Source organism: Notolepis coatsorum, assembly GCF_963971535.1.
Source record: "Notolepis coatsorum genome assembly, chromosome: 12".
NCBI classification, from domain to species: Eukaryota; Metazoa; Chordata; class Actinopteri; order Aulopiformes; family Paralepididae; genus Notolepis; species Notolepis coatsorum.
In genome coordinates this window covers 25,610,421-25,633,242 of record NC_140176.1, presented here as the reverse complement: position 1 = coordinate 25,633,242, position 22,822 = coordinate 25,610,421, and the positions used below count along the sequence as shown (strand labels likewise).

At 46.5% G+C, this 22,822-nt stretch overlaps 1 protein-coding gene across 2 annotated transcripts in view; it reads left to right on the top strand.

The window, feature by feature from the left end:
* Positions 1-22,822, top strand: part of rsu1 (Ras suppressor protein 1) — a 98,119-nt gene that overhangs the window by 21,150 nt on the left and 54,147 nt on the right. For both annotated transcript variants that reach the window (XM_084326605.1, XM_084326606.1), the window contains exons 4-7: positions 6,245-6,365; positions 18,551-18,669; positions 21,373-21,455; positions 22,329-22,443. In XM_084326605.1, the coding sequence (XP_084182731.1) occupies positions 6,245-6,365; positions 18,551-18,669; positions 21,373-21,455; positions 22,329-22,443 (438 nt within the window). The remainder of the gene's footprint in view (positions 1-6,244; positions 6,366-18,550; positions 18,670-21,372; positions 21,456-22,328; positions 22,444-22,822) is intronic.

Genomic DNA, 22,822 nt, shown 5'->3' with positions numbered 1-22,822 from the left:
CTTTGCAATGCTATCCCAGGTGGGGATGAGCAAATCGGGGATCTAGGTGAAAAGTCACTAGCGCAAACAGGAAGAGAAATTTCCGTCGAATGCATTGGAGTTGACTTGACTTGACTTGACTTGGAGTCAATGAGGAAATGGTTTTCTGCAGAGCTTTTTTTCCCCTCTTTTGACCAAAATCACTCCTAATCACTCATTTCTGAACGGATTTTCATGAAATCTGGACATGTACGACACAAGACTTCAGGCTATGGACACAGGGTGTTTTTTCAGCCATACCAATTTCTTTGGAAATATACTTTTGGATATTGCAACTACTACAGAAAAACGTGACTAACAAGTTTTTCTACAACTACTTACTCTATTTCATTAGCACTAAAAGTTAATTTTCTTTATTGTATAATTTTTTTTTGTGTTTTCTTTCAAAAGAGATCAGGTTCATGCATATGCTATAAGTATAAAGTATAGTATTTTTAAAAAAAAAATCCACTTTTGGGGCGCCAGTTAAGAGGCTAAAAGGCTGGGTGACAGTTGCAGGTGTGTGTAAACAACTCTGGGATAGAGTCCTTAAAAGTAGTCGGGGAGGGCGGGCGGGTGGATACATTTTTGCATCTCATTCCAACTGCTGGGAGCAGCAAATTGGGAGGAGGATTGACCGAAGGAAGTGTTAACACTGGGAACATCTAGTGAGATATGGTGAGCAGCTCTGGTGTTATAGGGAGTAGATGACAATTTTAACAAGTGTATCAAATAAAGAGGGGTCAGTAAATGAGTAAGCCAATGAATTTCTCGTTGAGAGTGTAACGATGGCCAATTTACAGACGTACAAGTCACTGTGATGTGTTGAAAAGGGGGCATTTGTAGCAAACCTAATTGCTGAGTGATACAATACATTAAGGCGATGAAGGACACTCTTGTTTGCATGCATGTAAATGACGTCGCCATAGTCGGACAATGTGAGAATGGACTAGGGAGCGTTTAGCAGAGAGTAAAGCAGGAGCGATTCCTATACAAGAAGTCAAGTCTTGCTTTTATTTTTGATTGAAGTCAAGATGTAACACATGCTGAGAAAAAGAAAGTGTATTATCTAACCAGATACCCAAGTATTTATAAGAGGTGACTTTATCCACAAATGAGCCATTAGCAACAGTGATATTTCCAGGAAGGACAACATACCTTTTTCCAAACCACATAACTTTTGTTTTAGATGTGTTAAAAAAGTAGGTTAAGATTAGACAAAGCAGACTGTATACTATTGAAGCTGTATTGACGAGAGCTCAGAACAGCATCAGGAGTAGGTCCAACTGAATACAAAACTGTCATCTGCATACAAATGAGGTAAGAAGACACACGTTTGCTCGTTCCCTTGAGGTAAAAAGAATGCTTGCTGGTTCCCTAGAGGTAAAAAGACAAACGTTTGCTCGTTTGCTATAGTTCCCTAGAGGTAAAAAGACAAACGTTTGCTGGTTCCGTAGAGGGGGAAAAGACAAATGTTTGCTGGTTCCCTAGAGGTAAAAAGACAAGACAACCCTTTAAAAAATATATATATATATATATTCCCCCCGACCCGTGTGTGATGTAAATGCACAGGGGGGGTTTATGGATCTACACTTTATCCGGCCAATACCCCCCCCCCCCACACACACACACAGTGGGTGGTCGATGATCCGAGCCCCTCTCACCTCTCATCCCACCTCTGTGCTTTTAACCCTTTCACTGCCACACGACAGAAGGTTAACCCTTTACTATCACACAACCGACGGCGGTTGTGTGATAGTAAAGGGCTAACCTTCTGTATTGTCACAGTGAAAGGGTTAACCGGCTGTCGTGTGGCAGTGAAGGGGTTAAATGGTAAATGGCTGCTTTTTTATATAGCGCTTTTATCCAAAGCGCTTTACAATTTGTTACTTACATATTACCCATTCACACACCGACGGCGGAGGCAACCATGCAAGGTGCCAACCTGCTCATCGGGAGCAATTAGGGGTTAAGTGTCTTGCTCAAGGACACATCGACACGCTGCCCAGGAGGAGCGGGAATCGAACCGGGAACCTCCGGATTGCCAGACGACTGCTCTACCTCCTGAGCCACTGTCGCCCCTGGGTTAAAGAGGATGGGTCGGTGGGGGTCGGGGTGGATGCGGTGGCTCAGCTCTGATATATGAAAGATAGAGCGCTAGAGTCGTCGTGGTTTTGAACTTTGAGGCGACGGTCACAGAATCACAGTGGCATTTGGAAAGTCCTTTCATTAGAGAGGATGGGAGACGAGAGCAGAGGAGAGAGTCATCTGGTTAACGGGGTGCGAGGGAGAGAGAGAGTACGAGGGAGAGAGAGAGAGGGAGATGAAAGGGGAGGGAGGCTTGGATGGGAACGAGGGAGAGCTGCTTAGTAAAAGGTTGGGTTTCTGGTGGCTGCCTCCCACTCTTTCCATGTCTCTGTCCCATTACCATCTATCAATCTGACCATTATACCAGGCCAGGAGCACGCACACACACACACACAAGAGCACACATGCACATGCGCACACACGCACACGCACACAAGAACACAAACGCGCGCACACACACAAGAACACACAAATGTGCACACACACAAGCGAACACACGCACACAAGAACACACAAGCACGCACACACACACACAGACACGCAGGCGCATACACATACACACACATGGTGCACATGCATGCAGTTAGAGCAGAAATGTCACTGATCACATCCACATGCAAGTGTGCACACACACACACGTCGTGGGCGCATATGCACACACACATACACACACACACACACACACACACACACACACAGAGATCTAGATAGAGTAACCGGTGTGGAGATCAATAGGACGTATTGTTCGGAGAGCCACATAAATTCTCCCCGTTTTCTCTACCTGCGCTCGGGGTCATGTGTACGTTCCGGGATCCTCACTCCGCTGGGCCGTGCTCCGTCTCCATCGATCCAGCTGTTCACAGGCCCACCGAGGGCCCCCACCCCCGAGAGCCCCCCCCCACCCCCCTGAGAGCCCCCACCCCCCAACACGCTAAATGGAATGGATTTCTGCGATCCTGGGTGAACCACGAGCACCACGGAGCGAAACGGTCTTAAAAACCATCGACCGCGGGGGGAGAGAGAGGGAGAGGGAAAGGGGACGAGAGTGAGGAGAGGAAGAGAGAGAGAGAGAGAGACTCGCTACCAGGCCACTCACTGGGGTTATCGCTCTCTACTAGGTAGTAAGGGATAAAACAATGTCTTCTGATTCTCTCTCTGTTACATCCTCGTCTGGGGAGTACTGGGGTATATGGAGTGCACCAGACTCCTGCTGTTTTGATCAGAGAGAGAAAAGGACAGGCTTCAAGTTATGGGTTTGTGCCTGAGCACAGTGGTTTGGACCAATCGGTGGTCATCTTTTAGTTTGTGCTATAGTGGGTTGTGTTATAGTGTGTGTGGTGTTATAGTGTAATATTGTGTTGTGTTATAGTGGGTTGTGTCATATTGTGTTGTGTTATAGTGTGTTGTGTCATAGTGTGGCTGTGTTGTGTTATAATGTGTTGTGTCATAGTGTGTTGTGTTATAGTGTGTTGTGTTATAGTGTGTCATAGTGTGTTGTGTTATAGTTTGTTTGTTGTTTTATAGTGTGTTGTGTGTCATAGTGTTGTGTTATAGTGTGTTGTGTCATAGTGTGTTGTGTTAGTGTGTTGTGTTATAGTGTGTTGTGTCATAGTGTGTTGTGTTATAGTGTGTTGTGTTATGTTGTGTTATAGTGTGTTGCTGTGTCATAGTGTGTTGTGTCATAGTGTGTTGTGTTATGTTGTGTTATAGTGTGTTGCTGTGTCATAGTGTGTTGTGTCATAGTGTGTTGTGTCATAGTGTGTTGTGTCATAGTGTGTTGTGTTATAGTGTGTTGTGTTATAGTGTGTTGTGTCACAGTGTGTTGTGTTGTGTCATAGTGTGTTGTGTTATAGTGTGTTGTGTCATAGTGTGTTGTGTTATAGACCACTGCAACACTTCCGGTATTCTGAAATCATGGTGGGAGAGAGAGAGCGGCCCCGGGGAGAAAATGAATATCGACGAGAGCCTTGACATTAAGTGGTTGTAGCTACGGCTGTGGGGGTGCTGGAGACTTGATCCAATAGACTTTTATACGCCTGAGTCTCCTGAACACGGAGAGACCAATCCAAAGTCGATTGGCACTTTCTCTGCCGAGCTATAGTCACTTTTCCGCACCTACTCCCGAACTCCGCATGCGCAGATTGATGAACCTAGATCTCTGGACATTGGACAATCCAGAGAGACTCTGTGGGCAATCTGCGCAGGCAGAGTTCGGGAGTAGGTGCGGAAAAGTGACTATAGCTCGGCAGAGAAAGTGCCGATCGCCTTGGGATATCCTGGGTGTAGTTTATTTTAGAATGAGTATATACATATTTTAGAATGTGTATATCCTGACTGTATTTTTATTCTTATTTGTGAGTTGTGATTTTTGACTACCTAAATGTTTATTGTGAGCGATCTGTAGTGCTGAATTTCCCTCGGGATATTCTTCTATTCTATTTGATTCTATTCTATTGGACAGCACTGCTAGCATGACCTCAACAGTGTGAGACATTTTAGATCAACTTTCACTTTATGCATCCCAAAAAAAGTTTACTTTCACAAGGTCCAGCTGAGGGTTTCAAAGTCATAACTGCATACAAACGCACACAGATACGCACTCACGCACACAACAAGCATGCGCGCGTACGTACGCGCCTTCAGCGAACGGTCCCTCTGATACGGTATCAGTATGCGGGGGCCTCACCTCATCGCTGCTCATCCCCCGGGGGACATTCACATCAGGGGCTGTTTGTGTACCCCCCCCCTCTCCATCCACACCCCCCCCTGTCCAGTCCTCCTCCCCTCCTATTGATCAAGCCTCATAATCTGATGGAACCATCTTCCTCTTCGTTATCCGCCCATCGATCTCCGTCCGCCTCCCTCCCTCCACCCGGATCGGATGAAAAGGAGAGGGGGGGGGGGGGGGGGAGCGATGGATGGATGTGAATGAGAGAAGGACATCTTTTCCGTCGAGTGGCCCCCGCCTCGTGGGAACGTCGAGCGTGCGGCGGCGGGCCAAGGAGCGGCTAATTGAGCCATCAAAGGCAAGGGGGTTCGTTAGCGCCCTGCGGCTAACCATGATTAACTTGTTACGTGCCGTCTGTGGTGCTGGTGTGACGCAGGCCAGGCCGGGTTGTGTGTGTGTGTGTGTGCTGATGACACTAGTTGCTCCGACCCGCTTGGACGCTGGTGGAGCGTCCTCCGCCTAAGTGATGGGGGAGGAAGGGGTGGAGCCTGTGGGATAACTTAAGGAAAGGTGTGTGTGTGTGTGTGTGTGACAGAGATTAGGCAAGGTGAGTGTATTCATACAGCACACTTCATATAAAGAGGCCATTCAAAGTGCTTTACATAAAATAAATATTGAAGATCATAAAAAAATCACAAAAAAAGAGTAAAAGTGGACGTGCAATTATCAGTGGGCTGCAGTCACAGTAATTACATTTTAATTAAGAAGATGGTGAACATAAAAGTTTAGCTTAAAAATAAAAATTCAAATCTGATCATCTGGAAGTTTGTGACCCAATGATGTGGAGCATAATAATAAGTGAACGCTGCCTCAGTGTGTTTTGTTTTAACTCCAGGAACAGTTTAACACACCAGTCCCTGATGACCTAAGTCAAGAGGTCTATGGGAGGTTCATAGAGGTTCACCAGTAACCGAAAGGTCACTAGTTCGATCCCCGCCACTGTACGGGAGAGTGTATTCCAGCTGTGAGCTGGAGACTGAAGGGTGGCCGGTATTACATATATGGTGCCCACCGTCCTGCCTTAAGTGCCCTTGAGCAAGGCACTGGACCCCAAACATTACAGTAGTCTAACAACCTACTGGAGATGAATTCGCGAGATCAGTGTTTTCGTATACATAGATTAGTTTGCGGTGGACGGGCGCACCGCAAATAGATTCCCTAGACTGAGAACAGTCTAAAATGCTCATTGCGTCGTATTCACTCCTCTCCATTTCCCGACTAGGTGTAACTTGCCTGCACTGGCCTGCTGCCACCACAAATGACCTATGACCCTGTGTGTCATATCTACCCCCAACCCCGCTGTCTGCCGCTGCTACAAATAAGCCCTGTGAGAAACTGTGTGTGTGTCTACTCATGTCCTTGCCATTTATCTCCCTCTCTTTCTCTCTCTCTCTCTCTCTCTATCCCTAGCGGTGCCTCCTAACGTGGCAGAGCTGAAGAACCTGGAAGTTCTCAACATGTTTAACAACCAGATCGAGGAGCTGCCCACGCAGATCAGCAGCCTGCAGAAGCTCAAACACCTCAACCTGGGGTAGGCCCCGCCTCTAAGCCCCGCCTCTAAGCCTCGTCTCTAAGCCTCGTCTCTAAGCCTCGCCTCTAAGCCTCGTCTCTAAGCCTCGTCTCTAAGCCTCGTCTCTAGGCCTCGCCTCTAAGCCTCGCCTCTAGGCCTCGTCTCTAAGCCTCGCCTCTATGCCCCGCCTCTAAGCCTCGTCTCTAAGCCTCGTCTCTAAGCCTCGCCTCTAAGCCTCGCCTCTAAGCCTCGTCTCTAAGCCTCGTCTCTAAGCCTCGCCTCTAAGCCTCGCCTCTAAGCCTCGTCTCTAAGCCTCGCCTCTAGGCCTCGTCTCTAAGCCTCGCCTCTAAGCCTCGCCTCTAAGCCTCGCCTCTAAGCCTCGTCTCTAAGCCTCGTCTCTAAGCCTCGCCTCTAAGCCTCGCCTCTAAGCCTCGTCTCTAAGCCCCGCTTCTAAGCCTCGTCTCTAAGCCTCGCCTCTAAGCCTCGTCTCTAAGCCTCGCCTCTAAGCCTCGTCTCTAAGCCTCGTCTCTAAGCCTCGCCTCTAAGCCTCGTCTCTAAGCCTCGCCTCTAAGCCTCGCCTCTAAGCCTCGCCTCTAGGCCTCGTCTCTAAGCCTCGCCTCTAAGCCCCGCCTCTGGGCCTCGCCTCTAAGCCTCGCCTCTAAGCCTCGTCTCTAAGCCTCGTCTCTAAGCCTCGCCTCTAAGCCTCGCCTCTAGGCCTCGCCTCTAAGCCTTGTCTCTAAGCCTCGCCTCTAAGCCTCGTCTTTAAGCCTCGCCTCTAAGCCTCGTCTCTAAGCCCCGCCTCTAGGCCTCGTCTCTAAGCCTCGCCTCTAGGCCTCGTCTCTAAGCCTCGCCTCTAAGCCTCGCCTCTAAGCCTCGCTTCTAAGCCTCGTCTCTAAGCCTCGTCTCTAAGCCCCGCCTCTAAGCCTCGTCTCTAAGCTTCGCCTCTAAGCCTCGCCTCTAAGCCTCGTCTCTAAGCCTCGCCTCTAAGCCTCGTCTCTAAGCCTCGCCTCTAAGCCTCGCCTCTAAGCCTCGTCTCTAAGCCTCGCCTCTAAGCCTCGCCTCTAAGTCTCGCCTCTAGGCCTCGTCTCTAAGCCTCGTCTCTAGGCCTCGTCTCTAAGCCTCGTCTCTAAGCCTCGTCTCTAAGCCTCGTCTCTAAGCCTCGCCTCTAAGCCTCGTCTCTGAGCCTCGCTTCGCCTCTAAGCCTCGTCTCTAAGCCTCGCCTCTAAGCCTCGTCTCTAAGCCTCGCCTCTAAGCCTCGTCTCTAAGCCTCGCCTCTAAGCCTCGCCTCTAAGCCTCGCCTCTAAGCCTCGCCTCTAAGCCTCGCCTCTAAGCCTCGCCTCTAAGCCTCGTCTCTAAGCCTCGCCTCTAAGCCTCGTCTCTAAGCCTCGTCTCTAAGCCTCGTCTCTAAGCCTCGTCTCTAAGCCTCGCCTCTAAGCCTCGTCTCTAGGCCTCGTCTCTAAGCCTTGTCTCTAGGCCTCGCCTCTAAGCCTTGCCTCTAAGCCTCGCCTCTAAGCTTCGCCTCTAAGCCTCGCCTCTAAGCCTCGCCTCTAAGCCTTGTCTCTAAGCCCTGCCTCTAGGCCTCGTCTCTGGGCCTCGCCTCTAAGCCTCGCCTCTAAGCCTCGTCTCTGGGCCTCGCCTCTAAGCCTCGCCTCTAAGCCTCGTCTCTAGGCCTCGCCTCTAAGCCTCGTCTCTGGGCCTCGCCTCTAAGCCTCGCCTCTAAGCCTCGCCTCTAAGCCTCGCCTCTAAGCCTCGTCTCTAGGCCTCGCCTCTAAGCCTCGTCTCTAGGCCTCGTCTCTAAGCCTTGTCTCTAGGCCTCGCCTCTAAGCCTCGCCTCTAAGCCTCGCCTCTAAGCCTCGCCTCTAGGCCTCGCCTCTAAGCCTCGCCTCTAAGCCTCGCCTCTAAGCCTTGTCTCTAAGCCCTGCCTCTAGGCCTCGTCTCTGGGCCTCGTCTCTAAGCCTTGTCTCTAGGCCTCGCCTCTAAGCCTCGCCTCTAAGCCTCGCCTCTAAGCCTCGCCTCTAAGCCTCGCCTCTAAGCCTCGTCTCTAAGCCTCGTCTCTAGGCCTCGCCTCTAAGCCTCGCCTCTAAGCCTCGTCTCTGGGCCTCGTCTCTAAGCCTCGCCTCTAAGCCTCGTCTCTAGGCCTCGTCTCTAAGCCTCGCCTCTAAGCCTCGTCTCTAGGCCTCGCCTCTAAGCCTCGTCTCTGGGCCTCGCCTCTAAGCCTCGCCTCTAAGCCTCGTCTCTAGGCCTCGTCTCTGGGCCTCGCCTCTAAGCCTTGTCTCTAAGCCTCGCCTCTAAGCCTCGTCTCTAGGCCTCGCCTCTAAGCCTTGCCTCTAAGCCTCGTCTCTAGGCCTCGCCTCTAAGCCTCGCTTCTAAGCCTCGCCTCTAAGCCTTGTCTCTAAGCCCTGCCTCTAGGCCTCGCCTCTAAGCCTCGTCTCTAAGCCTCGTCTCTAAGCCTCGCCTCTAAGCCTCGCCTCTAAGCCTCGCCTCTAATCCTCGCCTCTAAGCCTCGTCTCTAAGCCTCGCCTCTAGGCCTCGCCTCTAAGCCTCGTCTCTGGGCCTCGCCTCTAAGCCTCGCCTCTAAGCCTCGTCTCTAGGCCTCGCCTCTAAGCCTCGTCTCTGGGCCTCGCCTCTAAGCCTCGCCTCTAAGCCTCGTCTCTAAGCCTCGTCTCTAGGCCTCGCCTCTAAGCCTCGCCTCTAAGCCTCGTCTCTGGGCCTCGCCTCTAAGCCTCGCCTCTAAGCCTCGTCTCTAAGCCTCGCCTCTAAGCCTCGTCTCTGGGCCTCGCCTCTAAGCCTCGCCTCTAAGCCTCGTCTCTAGGCCTCGCCTCTAAGCCTCGTCTCTAAGCCTCGTCTCTAAGCCTCCCCTCTAAGCCTCCCCTCTAAGCCTCGCCTCTAGGCCTCGCCTCTAAGCCTCGTCTCTAGGCCTCGCCTCTAAGCCTCGTCTCTAGGCCTCGTCTCTAAGCCTCGCCTCTAAGCCTCGTCTCTAAGCCTTGTCTCTAGGCCTCGCCTCTAAGCCTCGTCTCTAAGCCTCGCCTCTAAGCCTCGTCTCTAAGCCTCGTCTCTAAGCCTCGTCTCTAGGCCTCGCCTCTAAGCCTCCCCTCTAAGCCTCGTCTCTAGGCCTCGCCTCTAAGCCTCGTCTCTAGGCCTCGCCTCTAAGCCTCGTCTCTAAGCCTCGTCTCTAAGCCTCGTCTCTAGGCCTCGCCTCTAAGCCTCGTCTCTAAGCCTCGTCTCTAGTCCTCGCCTCTAAGCCTCGTCTCTAGGCCTCGCCTCTAAGCCTCGTCTCTGGGCCTCGCCTCTAAGCCTCGTCTCTGGGCCTCGCCTCTAAGCCTCGTCTCTGGGCCTCGCCTCTAAGCCTCGTCTCTAAGCCTCGTCTCTGGGCCTCGTCTCTAGGCCTCGTTATGTGGGGGTAACTGTAAACCAGTTGACTCGCTAAATCCTACAGATTTGCCACAATTAGCCGAGAGGAAAGACTCACACAATATGCAAGCTTTGTAACACAAAAGGTTAGTAGTAGGGGTGCTCGATATTGGCTTTTTACCGATACCACTATTGTCCAACTCTTAATTTCCGATCCCACCGATATTAACCGATACCGATATATGCAGGGTTTTCCCCCCGAAAAAACTGAATAATTTCAGGTAATTAACATTACATATCTCTTGTTGTGTAATTAACACAACATTATGCATACTTTGACAATACATAAAATAATAATTTGTTCTTACTGGCTTGCCTGGGTAAATAAAGGTTAAATAAATGTAAAAAAAAAATTTGTTTTTTTTGAAAACCGATACAGATACTGTATTTTCCGATATCACATATTTATGCCAATATCGGCCGATAATATCGGACATCCCTAGTTAGTAGCCATCTAGAATATAATCCTGATAATAGCGATGAATTAAGAATAGATTTCGGCCTCTGAATGTCCCGTTTGTGCACATGTCTCTCTCTCTCTCTCTCTCTCTCTCTCTCTCTCTCCTGTCTATATGATTGGAAGTAAGTGGAACAGAAGATTAATTTGTCACTTGTTTATTTGTTTATTTTGTGTGGCTATCTCCTCTGTCTCCCATGGGGTGCTTGTTGTCAGGGTGTAGCTAGCTCTTATATCCTCCTGTCTCTTTCTATGTGACAGACGTCACACAAACCCCTCTCTATTAACTCGGCCTCGCAAAGCCTTCTGATACCGGCCCAGCGTCGGCTGTTGAAAAAGCAGACGCAATTAACGGTCACTGCGCATGTTTGTGGCTGTTTGACTTAACGACTCGAGGTGTTTATACCGCACTTGTGTCACTATTGAAGCATTTTGATGGACACTACACAATCGTCTCTACGCTGCCTTCTGTTACGTGTGGAAGTCGACGCTTACCGATTCTCACCCTAGATCTTTTACGCCCTCCTTCCTTGCAGCAAAGGCACTCAAATTGGTCCTACAAGAATCCAATAAAAAAAATAAAAGGAAAAGGGTTACTCTTGTAGTATTTTGGAGTGCTTTTCCATCCCTGTGTAAACTAATTGTAATATTTCAAGTTTCTTTAATAGTTGTCATACAGAAGTACAGAATACTTTTATACAAAATGCTTCTTTCTGTTACGCTCCAGAGACTGTGCTAGACAAAAGATAAGTATGAAATAAAATAAGATAAGTATAGCAAGTAAAAGTAAAAATAGAAGTAAAAAATAGAAGTCACGTACGTAGACACAAGTGTTCAGTGTCATTCGGACAAGTGTTCATATTGATAACGATGGAAGTCATGCTATATATATGTCATAGAATAGTTACATTTAAAAAAAAAACATTTGGATCAAATTCAATAGTTACATTTGTGTAGGAAGATGGCTAATCCATGTCTGGCAGTAGGGAGGTGTGGCTAATAGACTCATGCTGCGAATGCTACCCAATGACGCACGCAAGCACGCACGCAAATCAACTTTCTTTAATGACTATAACTCATCAGTTTTAATACTATAATATTAGTGTAGCCTAATCTTATCTGAAACTGTGAAGAAAAACCCCATTGGTTTAAACAGAATGAATAGAAACAAACATTTAAAAATAATTTTTTTTTTTTTTTTTTAATAAAAAATAAAAAATTTGAATGTTGATTTAGAATTCGAATGCCAACGTAACAAACAAAGGTTCGGACGTTCCAACGTTTGGGCTCAGCCCTAACACACATACACACACACCCTTGCTATTCTAGGGTGTGTGTGTTATGGATGAGCCTGAATATGAACTTGTGAAATCATGGATAATAAGATGGGCACAGATATTTTTATTACACATATATTAATATTATTATTCGGGGGGAATTCGTTTTTCTTTCTTTTTTTTCATTGATGCAGCGCCCTCTGCGCCATCTGTTAAGCCGTCACAAACTACTTGTCCGAATCAGATGTAGGATTGCCATAAAAAAGACTAGGACTATGATATCCTGTATTTTCATTTGGACCCACAGAAATATTAGTAACCATATTTTGAAAAGAGAAATCAAAAGGCTGGTGTTTTCTCTCGTATCTCAGCTGCTCCATGACGAACAAGGTCCTCCCTTACTTTTTCAAAAGCCTAAAGAAAGCTGGTCGCTGGTCTTAAGCTTGTCTTAAATCATCATCACGAGTTATGCATGTGAAATTAATTATATTTACTGTGTGCCTGTGCGTGCCTTTTGAAGACCGAGGTTCAGAACCACCAACCCGAGACGTACAGCCCCCCCCCTCTCTCTCATCTCCATTACTACACTAAGAGCAGCCTTTACTTATGCCAATTCCAGGAATATGATTTATTGATATCCTATCATTTATCTGTTCAAAAGGTGTCATGGGGTTGTCACGGTATGACAAATGGATGCATCGCAGTGCTTTTGTTCTCCAGACACACACTGTTCCAAATATTATTGAAAATATTTCCACTGCTCCAAATCAATAAAAAAACGAATGACTATAAGTATTGACGGTGGTCAGTTTAATGATCCGACACGGACAACTACATTGGAACCGGGGTGGTATCCACTCCTCATTCCTCCTCATGCAAAACAGCCCACGAAATGTTATAATTAGGCTATGTATCATTCTTATGTATGAATAATTCATTAGATTATAGACTTTAGAAACAAAATATTGAACATGGGCCAATATGAATTTCTAGGAAAGACGTGAGCATTTTTTTTAAGATTAGTTTCCGACACTCATAAGTATCATGCCTTTTCTGCTCTATAAAGCTGATTTTGTTTTCAGAACATCATCATGATTAGATTAGATTGAACTGTATTGTCGGAGAACAACTAAAACGTATGGGCAGCTACATATTAGTCTACAGGCTGCGTAAAATAACACACCTGATTTTAGCAGGAGAGGGAAGGTGGGGTGTGTGCTGCTGTTCTACACTCTTAACAAAAAGGCTGAGTTTTTTTGGCTTGTAATCATCTACAGTAGTTTAGTTAAAAATAAAGAGAGAGAGAGAGCACAAGTACAGATGACATGTACAATATGAGGAGGTAGACATATATATTCATAATACATTTTATGCCAATATTAAATACATTTCATACTTTGAAGGCACAACAATTGCATTTCCAATAAATATTAGTTTAGAAAATATATTTTACAGATTTAACATGACTTCCTTTTTATCTATTAACTTGTAATTTGATTACCTCGGTTCCCATCATGTATTGTACAATCATTGTTGCAACAAAAAAATATATGTGGTTTATATATAAATATAAACCACACCCACGTCCGGTCTTCTATCCGAATACAGATACAGTTAATGACGTGTCCGCACACCCATAGTGTGTGTGTGCGCCCCCCTACTTCCAAACAAGAGGGAGTTGTTTGATAAATGTCCTGTTAGTGGTGGTGAGAGGTGAGTACTGTGTATCTGAGGTCCATGTGGACAGATAGACAGAAAGCTCATAGTGTGATTTAACCCCACGGTGAGCACTTAGCGAGGCCAGCGTTGTGTTTTCAGCAAACACAGACGATGTTCAAAGAATAGTTGTTTATGTGGTCCCTCTTGTGTCAAACATCGATCATGTATTGTCCTGCATGTGTGCGTGCGTGCATTTACACAGGGAAGCTTAACTAAACACCTGTTGAGCCACTGCACAACTCCACTGGAGCAGTTGACGGTTACGTCACGTGCCTTGCTCAAGGGCACCTGGTAGTTGTTAAGTTCCTTAATCGACATTTTACACGTAAGTTCTTGTTATTCGCCGTGGTGCGTATCTGTCTCCGAATTAAGTGCCTTGCTCAAGGGCATTATAACAGAGATGGTGGGAACCCTACAGTTGCCAGCTCTTGGCTGCAGTACGCCATCCTTTTGCCGGGGATTGAACCAGCGACCTTTTGAGTCACTGAGGTCAGCCTCTCTCCACTCTCAAAGAACACCTACGGGAGACTGCAATTCGAAACTGGCCCCTGTAAATGTCCTAACCCAACCCCCTCCAATGTACAGTAAATTACCAAGTATGGTTTTGTCAATATTCCAATGTACAGTTTTTCTTGTACAGTTGTACAGTGTTCCCCACCCACCCACCCACCCACCCCTCCTACCCAACCCCCCCCCCCCCACCCAACCCACCACCTCCAATGTACAGCCCCCCCCCCCCCCCACCCAACCCCACCCCACCTACCCAACCTCCTCCAATGTACAGTTTTTACATCAAATGTATATACTCTCTTTTGTGGACTCTTTTTGTATCAAACAGTACTGTATTTGCAAATCTGGTATGTCGTAAATGTATAGATGTAGCAGTACTGTCTATCTGTATGTCATGTATGTCATATATGTCCTGATGAATTGAAAATGGGGGACCCTGGTGTAAACAAGATGAAAGTCTTTCTCTGGTCTGCATCCCCTTAACAATTGTGTGTATTGAGCTGTACTGTATTGTACCCATTCTGCAATCTGTTAATAAAGTTTTCAATCAATCAATCCAGTGGTGCCCAACCAGTCGATCGCGATCGACAGGTAGATCGCGGGCTGATTTCAAGTAGATCTTGATTAATAAAATGTGATTAAAAAAAAAAAAAAAAAAAAAAATTTTGCTAAATCAACTCTGCCTCTCCTTGTTAACTACAACAAGCAATGCTGTTTGTTATTTAAGATGAGGTCGGACTCGGCACTGACAGATTTGTGTTCATTATGCTGCTTTTATAAAGCCTCAAATGACGGCTTACAATTATACAATTTTGGCTGGTAGCTCTCGGCTAGGTGGTAAATTAAAAAGTAGATCTTGGTTCAAAAAAGGTTAGGCACCCCTGAATCAATCCGTCTAGAGTCTAGAGTAGACCAACATGCCACGTCAAAACACAGCCGAGGCAGGGAGAGGAGTGTGTTTGTGTGACTGATGTTAAAGGGACAGGTCGCATTTTTAAGTTGTATTAAATACTTGCCAGTAGTGTAGTGCAGGGGTTCCCATAGTTTTCAGGCCGTGACCCCCGAAATAGCGGTGTCAAAGAGCCGCAACCCCCACTATTATAGGAGGTGGTTGAAACATGCAAACGTTCACACGCACACGCACTAATAACCATTGGATGCCTTTAACACGCACAATAACTACAATAACTACACAAAATAACACAATAATCAAACAACCATAAAATTTATACATATAGCATGTTTAATTTAGAAGGCTAATGTTCAACTCACCTAATGAGATGGATGGGCACTATGCTTGGAGCACAACAAGTCCAGTCTGGGTTTAATTTTGGAGACAGCGACTCGGAGATCATCCTCCACATCCAGACGTGATCTGTACTTATCTTATCTTTATTGTATTATCTGTCTGTTAATGTCTGTCCCCCCCCCGCGGCTGCGCCCCACTTTGGGAACCACTGGTGTAGTGGATGCAAAGCGATTAGCTTTACTTACGTTCTGGACGTTAGAACTGGATAGTTTTAATCCATAGGATGCATGCAAAAGGGTTACCTATTTCTAACACCAACTCGTTGTCCTCCAGCACTTTGTATTCTGATATCACTCTGCACTACTTTCTTCCTTGAAAAAAATCTGGTGTATTACTACGTGCCAGAGCGTAGTGTTGGAGGTGACTAACCCCTTGCCTGCATGTTGTGGTGAGGATTCTAACTGTTTTGGTTTCGTTACCCTGTTGCTGTCGTTTGCTGCCAGAACTTCGACCGTGTGAGCTAATAGCTTTGCTTCAGCTACACTACTGGCAAGTATTTCATACAACTTAATGTCCAAAATTCCAAACTATCCCTTTAATTTATTACACGCACACATTCACACACACACAAAGAGAGAGAGAGAGAGACACACACACACAAAGAGAGAGAGAGACACACACACACACACACAGATGGAGAGAGAGAGAGAGAGAGAGAGAGAGAGAGAGAGAGAGAGAGAGCTGGCTAGGTGTCAATGTCAGGCAGGATTAGCTAGCCTGTATTTTCAGTCATTGTCCTGCTTGTATTGATTCACTGATAGAAACACCTTCCCCCAAACACCATCACAACACTAAACCTCACACTCATATTCACCACTGACTGTGTGTGTGTGTGTGTGTGTGTGTGTGTGTGTGTGCGCGTGTGTGCTTACAAGAACACAATAATGAATGTTAGTTGTCACTTCTACATGGGACTATTTCGGGGTTAGGGTTACATTAGAGTACGGTTTATGTCTAGGCACCATGTATTGTTTACACTTACACAAGGATTAGCTGTTAGGGAATTAGTGTGGTAGATGGAAGTCCTCACATTTATAGTAATACAAGTATAGTTCACAGGTGCTACGTGTGTGTGTGTGTGTCTGTTCGTCTACCTTTTGTGTGTTTGTATGCATGTATTTTATAAGCACCTGGGATCAATTGTTGAAAACAATTTGTCCCTCCGACCTGTAAATTGCCTCACTACACACACACGCACACAAACACACGCACACAAACACACACGGAATCAATTTGCCGCTGCTTTTGAAAGCATCCTCTGGTGCCAGTAACTGGGTGTCTTTGATGTGCTCTCTGCTTGTTTGTCTGTTGAAAATGTTAATGGGAACTCCCCAAGGACTCTGAGCTACAGTACGCAGCACACGACACTGAGGTGCCAATCAATAACCTGCTTTACACTGCAGGGCCAACCGGTCCGCCTATTCCTTAATGACAAGCAAGCAGTGCAAGAATGCGGAAGCATTCTACCGTAGTGGCGTGCGGTAATGCGCCTTTCATTTTCCTTCGCCCAGCGCCCAGGTGCGTGCACCGGCGGCGGCGTGCTCGCTCAGGTGCGTGCGTGCGCCGGCGTGCTCGCGCGAGGTGCCCGCGCATGCGCATGAGATCCCGCACGAGCGGAGCTCAATATATATAAGTCACCGCCCCTTATTCAGTATCCAGAAATAGCTCAATTGGCAAGACTGCATGGCTGTGGATCCTACGGCTCGTTTGCTGGCGAGTTCGAATCCCATCAAATATTTTTTTTTAACGTGATTTTTTTTTAACGTGTATTCTTTCGCCGGTTAAGGTTAGGCATGGTTAAGGTTAAGGTTAGGCATTGTTTCGGAGTTGGTTAAGGTTAGAACGGTTAAGTTTAGGCGCTGTTAAGGTTAGAGTTTGTCAAAGAGAATGGCAATATTCTTTCTATGGTTAAGGTTAGGCATGGTTAAGGTTAAGGTTAGGCATTGTTTCGGAGTTGGTTAAGGTTAGAACGGTTAAGTTTAGGCGCTGTTAAGGAGCTGGTTAAGGTTAGAGTTTGTCAAAGAGAATGGCAATAGACAGCCTATTTCCGCGCGACAGCTCCCAAAGCGGGCCTGAAAAGAAAGGCGCTTTACCGTAGTGGCGTGCGGTGACGAATGCTTCCGCATTCTTGCACTGCTTGCTTGTCATTAAGGTACACGCAACCGGGCCTGGCTGATTAGTGGGCGGCCCCTCCCGTCTGGTGGGTGGGGCGGAACACTGGGCGTGGTCTATTCAGTCTACACTGTATTATAATACGCTTGGTCTACTCTCTACACTGTATTATAATACGTTTGGTCTACTCAGGCCTTGTCCAGATGAAGTCGGATCCGATCTTTTTCGTTTTCATTTAAAAAAAAAGTTTTCCGTAAACGGGAAATAATTTCAAGAGATATGTGCGTCCAAGCGAAAACACTGAAATGCTCTAATGCTGCCACAAAATGTACAAAATAAACGTCCGGTGTTTTAGACGTCGCTCTTTTATTTTGAACCCCCAAAACAGTTAATCCTGGAGCTGCTCACAGTGGAGTGGAGGCTCGGAGAAGAAACTTTTTTTTTTTCCAATAGTGAGGAATGGGAGGGGCTGAGAAGAAGGGGCTTCTTTCTTTCTTTCTTTCTTTCTTTCTTTCTTTCTTTCTTTCTTTCTTTCTTTCTTTCTTTCTTTCTTTCTTTCTTTCTTTCTTTCTTTCTTTCTTTCTTTCTTTCTTTCTTTCTTTCTTTCTTTCTTTCTTTCTTTCTTTCTTTCTTTCTTTCTTTCTTTCTTTCTTTCTTTCTTTCTATCTTTCTTTCTTTCTTTCTTTCTACATGTGTAATGAATGGAGCTGAAGGACGGCTGACCCCGGGCCCGGTGCTATCTAGTATAGTAGACTTGTCCTTCCCATCTGTTCTGTTTGTGTCTAGTATGATTGGGATGTTTGAAAATGTTTCTTTTAAAGGGGCACTTCACCGAAAAACAATAGTAAATTATTTAGCACGTAATCTCACACATAACCCAAGGCTCTAAACAGTTTTGCACACATTCATTTAGTTTTACAGTTATTGAGAGTTAATGCGTTTGAATATCTCCTCCAGTGATGTCATCAAAGGACACTGAATCCTTGTGTTAAGCTCAATGAAATTGTGTTGCGTTAATTACAGCTCAATGAAATGATGAAAAATAGCAATCCCTATTGCAATCCAATCTAAATTTGTTCATCTACATCATTTCATTGAGCCGTAATGAACACAACACAATGATTCAATGTCCTCTGATGACATCACGGGAGAAGATATTCAACTCTCAATAACTGTCAAACCAAATGAATGTGTGCAAAACAGTTTAGAGCCTGCCTTGTAGTATGTGTGAGATTATGTGCAAAATACATCTGTTGTTTTTCTGTGAAGTGCCCCTTTAGATTTGTTTGTGATCCATGAGTGATGTGTTGCTGATTTCTTTTCATGCTGAACATTCTTGTGCATCCATGTGACTGTCATGGTATGTGTGCACTGCAACATGACGTGCTGGTGTGTGTGTGTGTGTCTGCAGTATGAACCGGCTGAGCGGCCTGCCGAGGGGCTTTGGTTCGCTGCCCGCCCTGGAGGTGCTGGATCTCACTTATAACAACTTGAACCAGAGTTCCCTGCCAGGAAACTTCTTCTACCTCAGTGAGTCCACACACGCACGCACACACGCACACACACACACACACACACACACACACACACACACACACACACACACACACACACACACGCACACACGCACACACACATTGTTAGCGAAGGCTGCGTATCGCTTAGGGGTGAAACGATCTCGGTACAGAATTGGAAATATTTCTTAAATGTACGCTCAATACGTTGTATCAAGATTTTAAACTGTATCGACGATTCCTGCTTCTCTCGTTCTCTCTATTTATTTTCTCTCAGTTTAATTGGTGCTATGGTATGGCTACTACTATTAGCTTAATGTCAACTTTGAAATACAATTTCCTTCGTTTTTCTGAGCCAAAACAAGCTGTGTAGTATATACTATGGTTAATTACTGTATATATATAAGAGCTCTGTACTGTATGAATAAATGCATAAAAGAATTACACCCGGGGGGGCAGGTGGCGCACAGAGATTACGTTCGTCACCAACACCGGGAGACACTAGGATTCGCCTGTTCGAATCCAGCTCCCGGCGTTGCTATCAGCTTGGCTGTCCTCTCACGCTGATACAATTGGCTGTATCAGGGGGTGGGAAGCTGAAGGGTGGGTCCTGGGCGTTGTGGACAGCGACCCCTACAGTTCGGTCGGGGCGCCTGCTCAGCGAGGGTTGGATCTCTCCCCGGTGAGAACCTGCGCGGCCAGGTTGGCCTGCCCCAGGCTGCACATGCGTCGGAGGAAAGCATGTGACAGTCTCCGGTCTCCCGGACCAACAGTAGGGGAAAGTACGCAACAACCAGGAAGGGTGGGATGGGAGAAAAATCGGGAAAAAGGAGGGGAAGAAAGATAAAAAAATAAATAAATAAAAAATAAAAAATTACACCCCTAGTAGTGATTAAAGAACAATTCCAGTGTTTTTGGTGGGTGACAGGTCATTCTTTGCCTTCAATACAAATATTGATGCCACCACATTCCCTGCAGCAGTATTAAAAAGTAAAAGAAAATGGACAATTCTGAATGAAATAGGATCATGACAATTGTATTACGAGATAAGAAATATGTCGTATCACGATGTAATTTGGAAAACTGTATCTTCAAATGCGGTCGGTCATACTGTCAAAAGTCAGAGAAATATTGTGATGTGCTGCTTTGGGCCCGGCCCTGTGTCGCACTTCATCTTTCATAGTCTTTCACCATGACTGGGAATACCTGGACCTCATTTCTGTTGATCCAGTGTGGCTGCAAATGGAATGACTTGGGACCCACATATATATACAGTATTAGCGGCGGCTGGGTGGCGCAGTGGACTAAGCGCTCGTCACCAACGCAAGAGACACTGGTATCGAATCCGGCTGTCGGCGTTGCCTCCGGCCTGGCCGGCCGTCATACTGGCTCAATTGGCAGAGTCGGCGGGAGGGAAGCCGGTGGGGTGGTATTCCGCTCGTTGTAAACAGCGACTCCTACAGGTAGGTCAGGGCGCCTGCACAGCGAGGGAGGGAGATGGCGAGGGTAGTGTGACCTCCCACACGTTACACCTCGCCAATGAGAGTCCGCGCTGGCAGGTGAAAAGATGCTGCTGGCTGTCTCCTATGTCTCGGAGGAAGCATCTGGTAGACTTCAGGGCTCCCTAGACCGACCAGTGGGGGGCACGTGCAAGCAACGGCCAGGAAGGGGAGGGGGGAATTGGCATAATGACTAAATTGGGATAGGAGAAAAAAACACAGAAAAACAGGAGGAGAAAAAGTGGATCAAAAAAATATATACAGTATTAGCCTAATATTAATAGTTAAAACAACTGAAGCATAAAGTCAACTGCAGCTCACTGTCCCAACATTTCCACCATCTCCTCTACCTTAGAAATACTTTGTTTTGCGTTTGACAGCTGATTGGTTGTGTGTTCTGTAAGTCTGGCTGTTTGACAGCTGATTGTTTACAAAGTATGTTTTACTGTGTACTGTAGGCTGTCTGACGGCATGTGTGTGTGTTGGATTGCTCGATTTCCCCCAGTATCTTGTAATAGAGTTGTCGTGTGTGTGTGTGTGTGTTTTTATGAAGACATTTCTCTGTCTCCCCTCGGCCACACAAGCGTGAATCTATGTTTAACCCATGTGTGTGTGTCAGCCCAGAGCTCGCTGGGCGTTATTAATCAGCTGTGACTGGTCTTATTGATCACACTTTGGCCTGGTTAGGACTGCTACACACACACACACACTCACACGCACGCAGACAGACAGACAGAGAGAGGGAGGCAGGGCACAAACATGCACTCACACTGTGAGACACATGCACACCCTGTTTTTAACAGACACAGGCACTCAAACGTATGCACACACACACACACAAAAAGACATACTACTGTCATTGTACACATGCACATCTTGACGAATGGAGTCCCCTGTTGTGTTAAATGTAGCCACGCCGTGGGTTCTCTATCTCAGGCACACACACACACACACACACACACACACACACACACACACACACACACACACACACACACACACACACACTAATAATAATATCACACACACCATGTCTCATTCTGTCTCCCATTGTGTGAATTGAAGCCACTCTACATGCCTGCTATCTCTCTCTCTCTCTCTCTCTCTCTCTCTCTCTCTCTCTCTCTCTCTCTCTCTCTCTCTCTCTCTCTCTCTCTCTCTCTCTCTCTCTCTCCCTCACACACCATGACTAACTGCTGGTCCTGTGGTGTGTATTGCAGCGACCCTGCGCGCTCTCTACCTGAGCGACAACGACTTCGAGGCGCTGCCCGCTGACATCGGCAAGCTGGCCAAGCTACAGATAGTGAGTAATTAATCTAACCAGGGGGAGAATCAGTGGGACTTTTATTATTATCTCATGATCTGTGGTCAGACTTCCCTCGTTATGGCCTGGGTCAGAAAGGGGATTGGTGATGTGTGATTGTAGCTCCAGTTATAGACACCGGGCACCAGGTCATGGTTAAACAACTGGCTTTTATTCCTACACCAGATATTGCCCATTTATGTTACCGATATCCCACCGTTTGATTATCCGTCTTTAAAGGGCTCTCGCAGGCTTTTAAGCTAGCATGAAAATACTGGTATCATAGGAAGCTAGAGATCTTGAGGAATCCAAAGGTTCCAGCCGTGTCATGCTAGCTAACTGGCAAAGGGGTCGATTTTGCTCCAAACTTAAAAGGGCATTTTAAGCTAGCTTAAATATGATGAGAGGGAATGGTATCGGCCAATTAATTAATAGTTTCCTGCTCCAAACTATTGTTATTATATGAGCCTTTATCCGCTATCGGAAATGTACACTACAATCTCACACCACTGTGTGGTCGATAGGTTTGGGCATCTGATTCCGATTCTGATTCTGCTTTTCGATTCAAAATGATTATAATATATATTTTTTTATAAACCTTTACATACGTCAAAGATATTTAATATCATTGCCCATTCATATGTTGTTCCTCATGTTCAGCCAGTCGATACATTATGCCAGTTATAGCATAGAAGATATCCTGTACCTTCACTTGTTCATGCCTCTCTCTGTCTCCCCCCACTCTCCCCCTCCCAATGAGCCCATTGCTTATTGGATCTCTCTCTCTCTCTCTCTCTCTCTCTCTCTCTCTCTCTCTCTCTCTCTCTCTCTCTCTCTCTCTCTCTCCCCCCCCCCCCCCCCCCCCCCCTCCAGTTGAGTCTGAGGGATAATGATCTGATCTCATTGCCCAAAGAGATCGGGGACTTGGCTCAGCTCAAGGAGCTCCACATTCAAGGCAACCGGCTCACTGTGCTACCTCCAGAACTGGGTACCGATCACCACACTCACACACACACACTGACACATGCACACACACTGGCACACACACACATGCACTCACACTGACTCACATCATAGTGTTACCCCTTTAAAGCGATTGCAGTTGCCAAAAACCCCGAAACTAAACAAAAACAACAATGTGATTGTTTCCTTTTAGATTCTTTAAGTCTTTCTTTTAGAGAGTGAAACTATTTCACAATGTCATAGTCCAGAATGAACAGTTAATAAATGGTCCAAGAGTCTTTACTTAAGCTTCCATACACCCTCACAGAGTGCCTTCAGCAGCACGAGCGCTGTCAGCCAGCTGTTGCTTAGTGGCTGCCCACAAGGAGTACTCAATCTTTCTGGTGGGAATCAAGTCCTTGAGG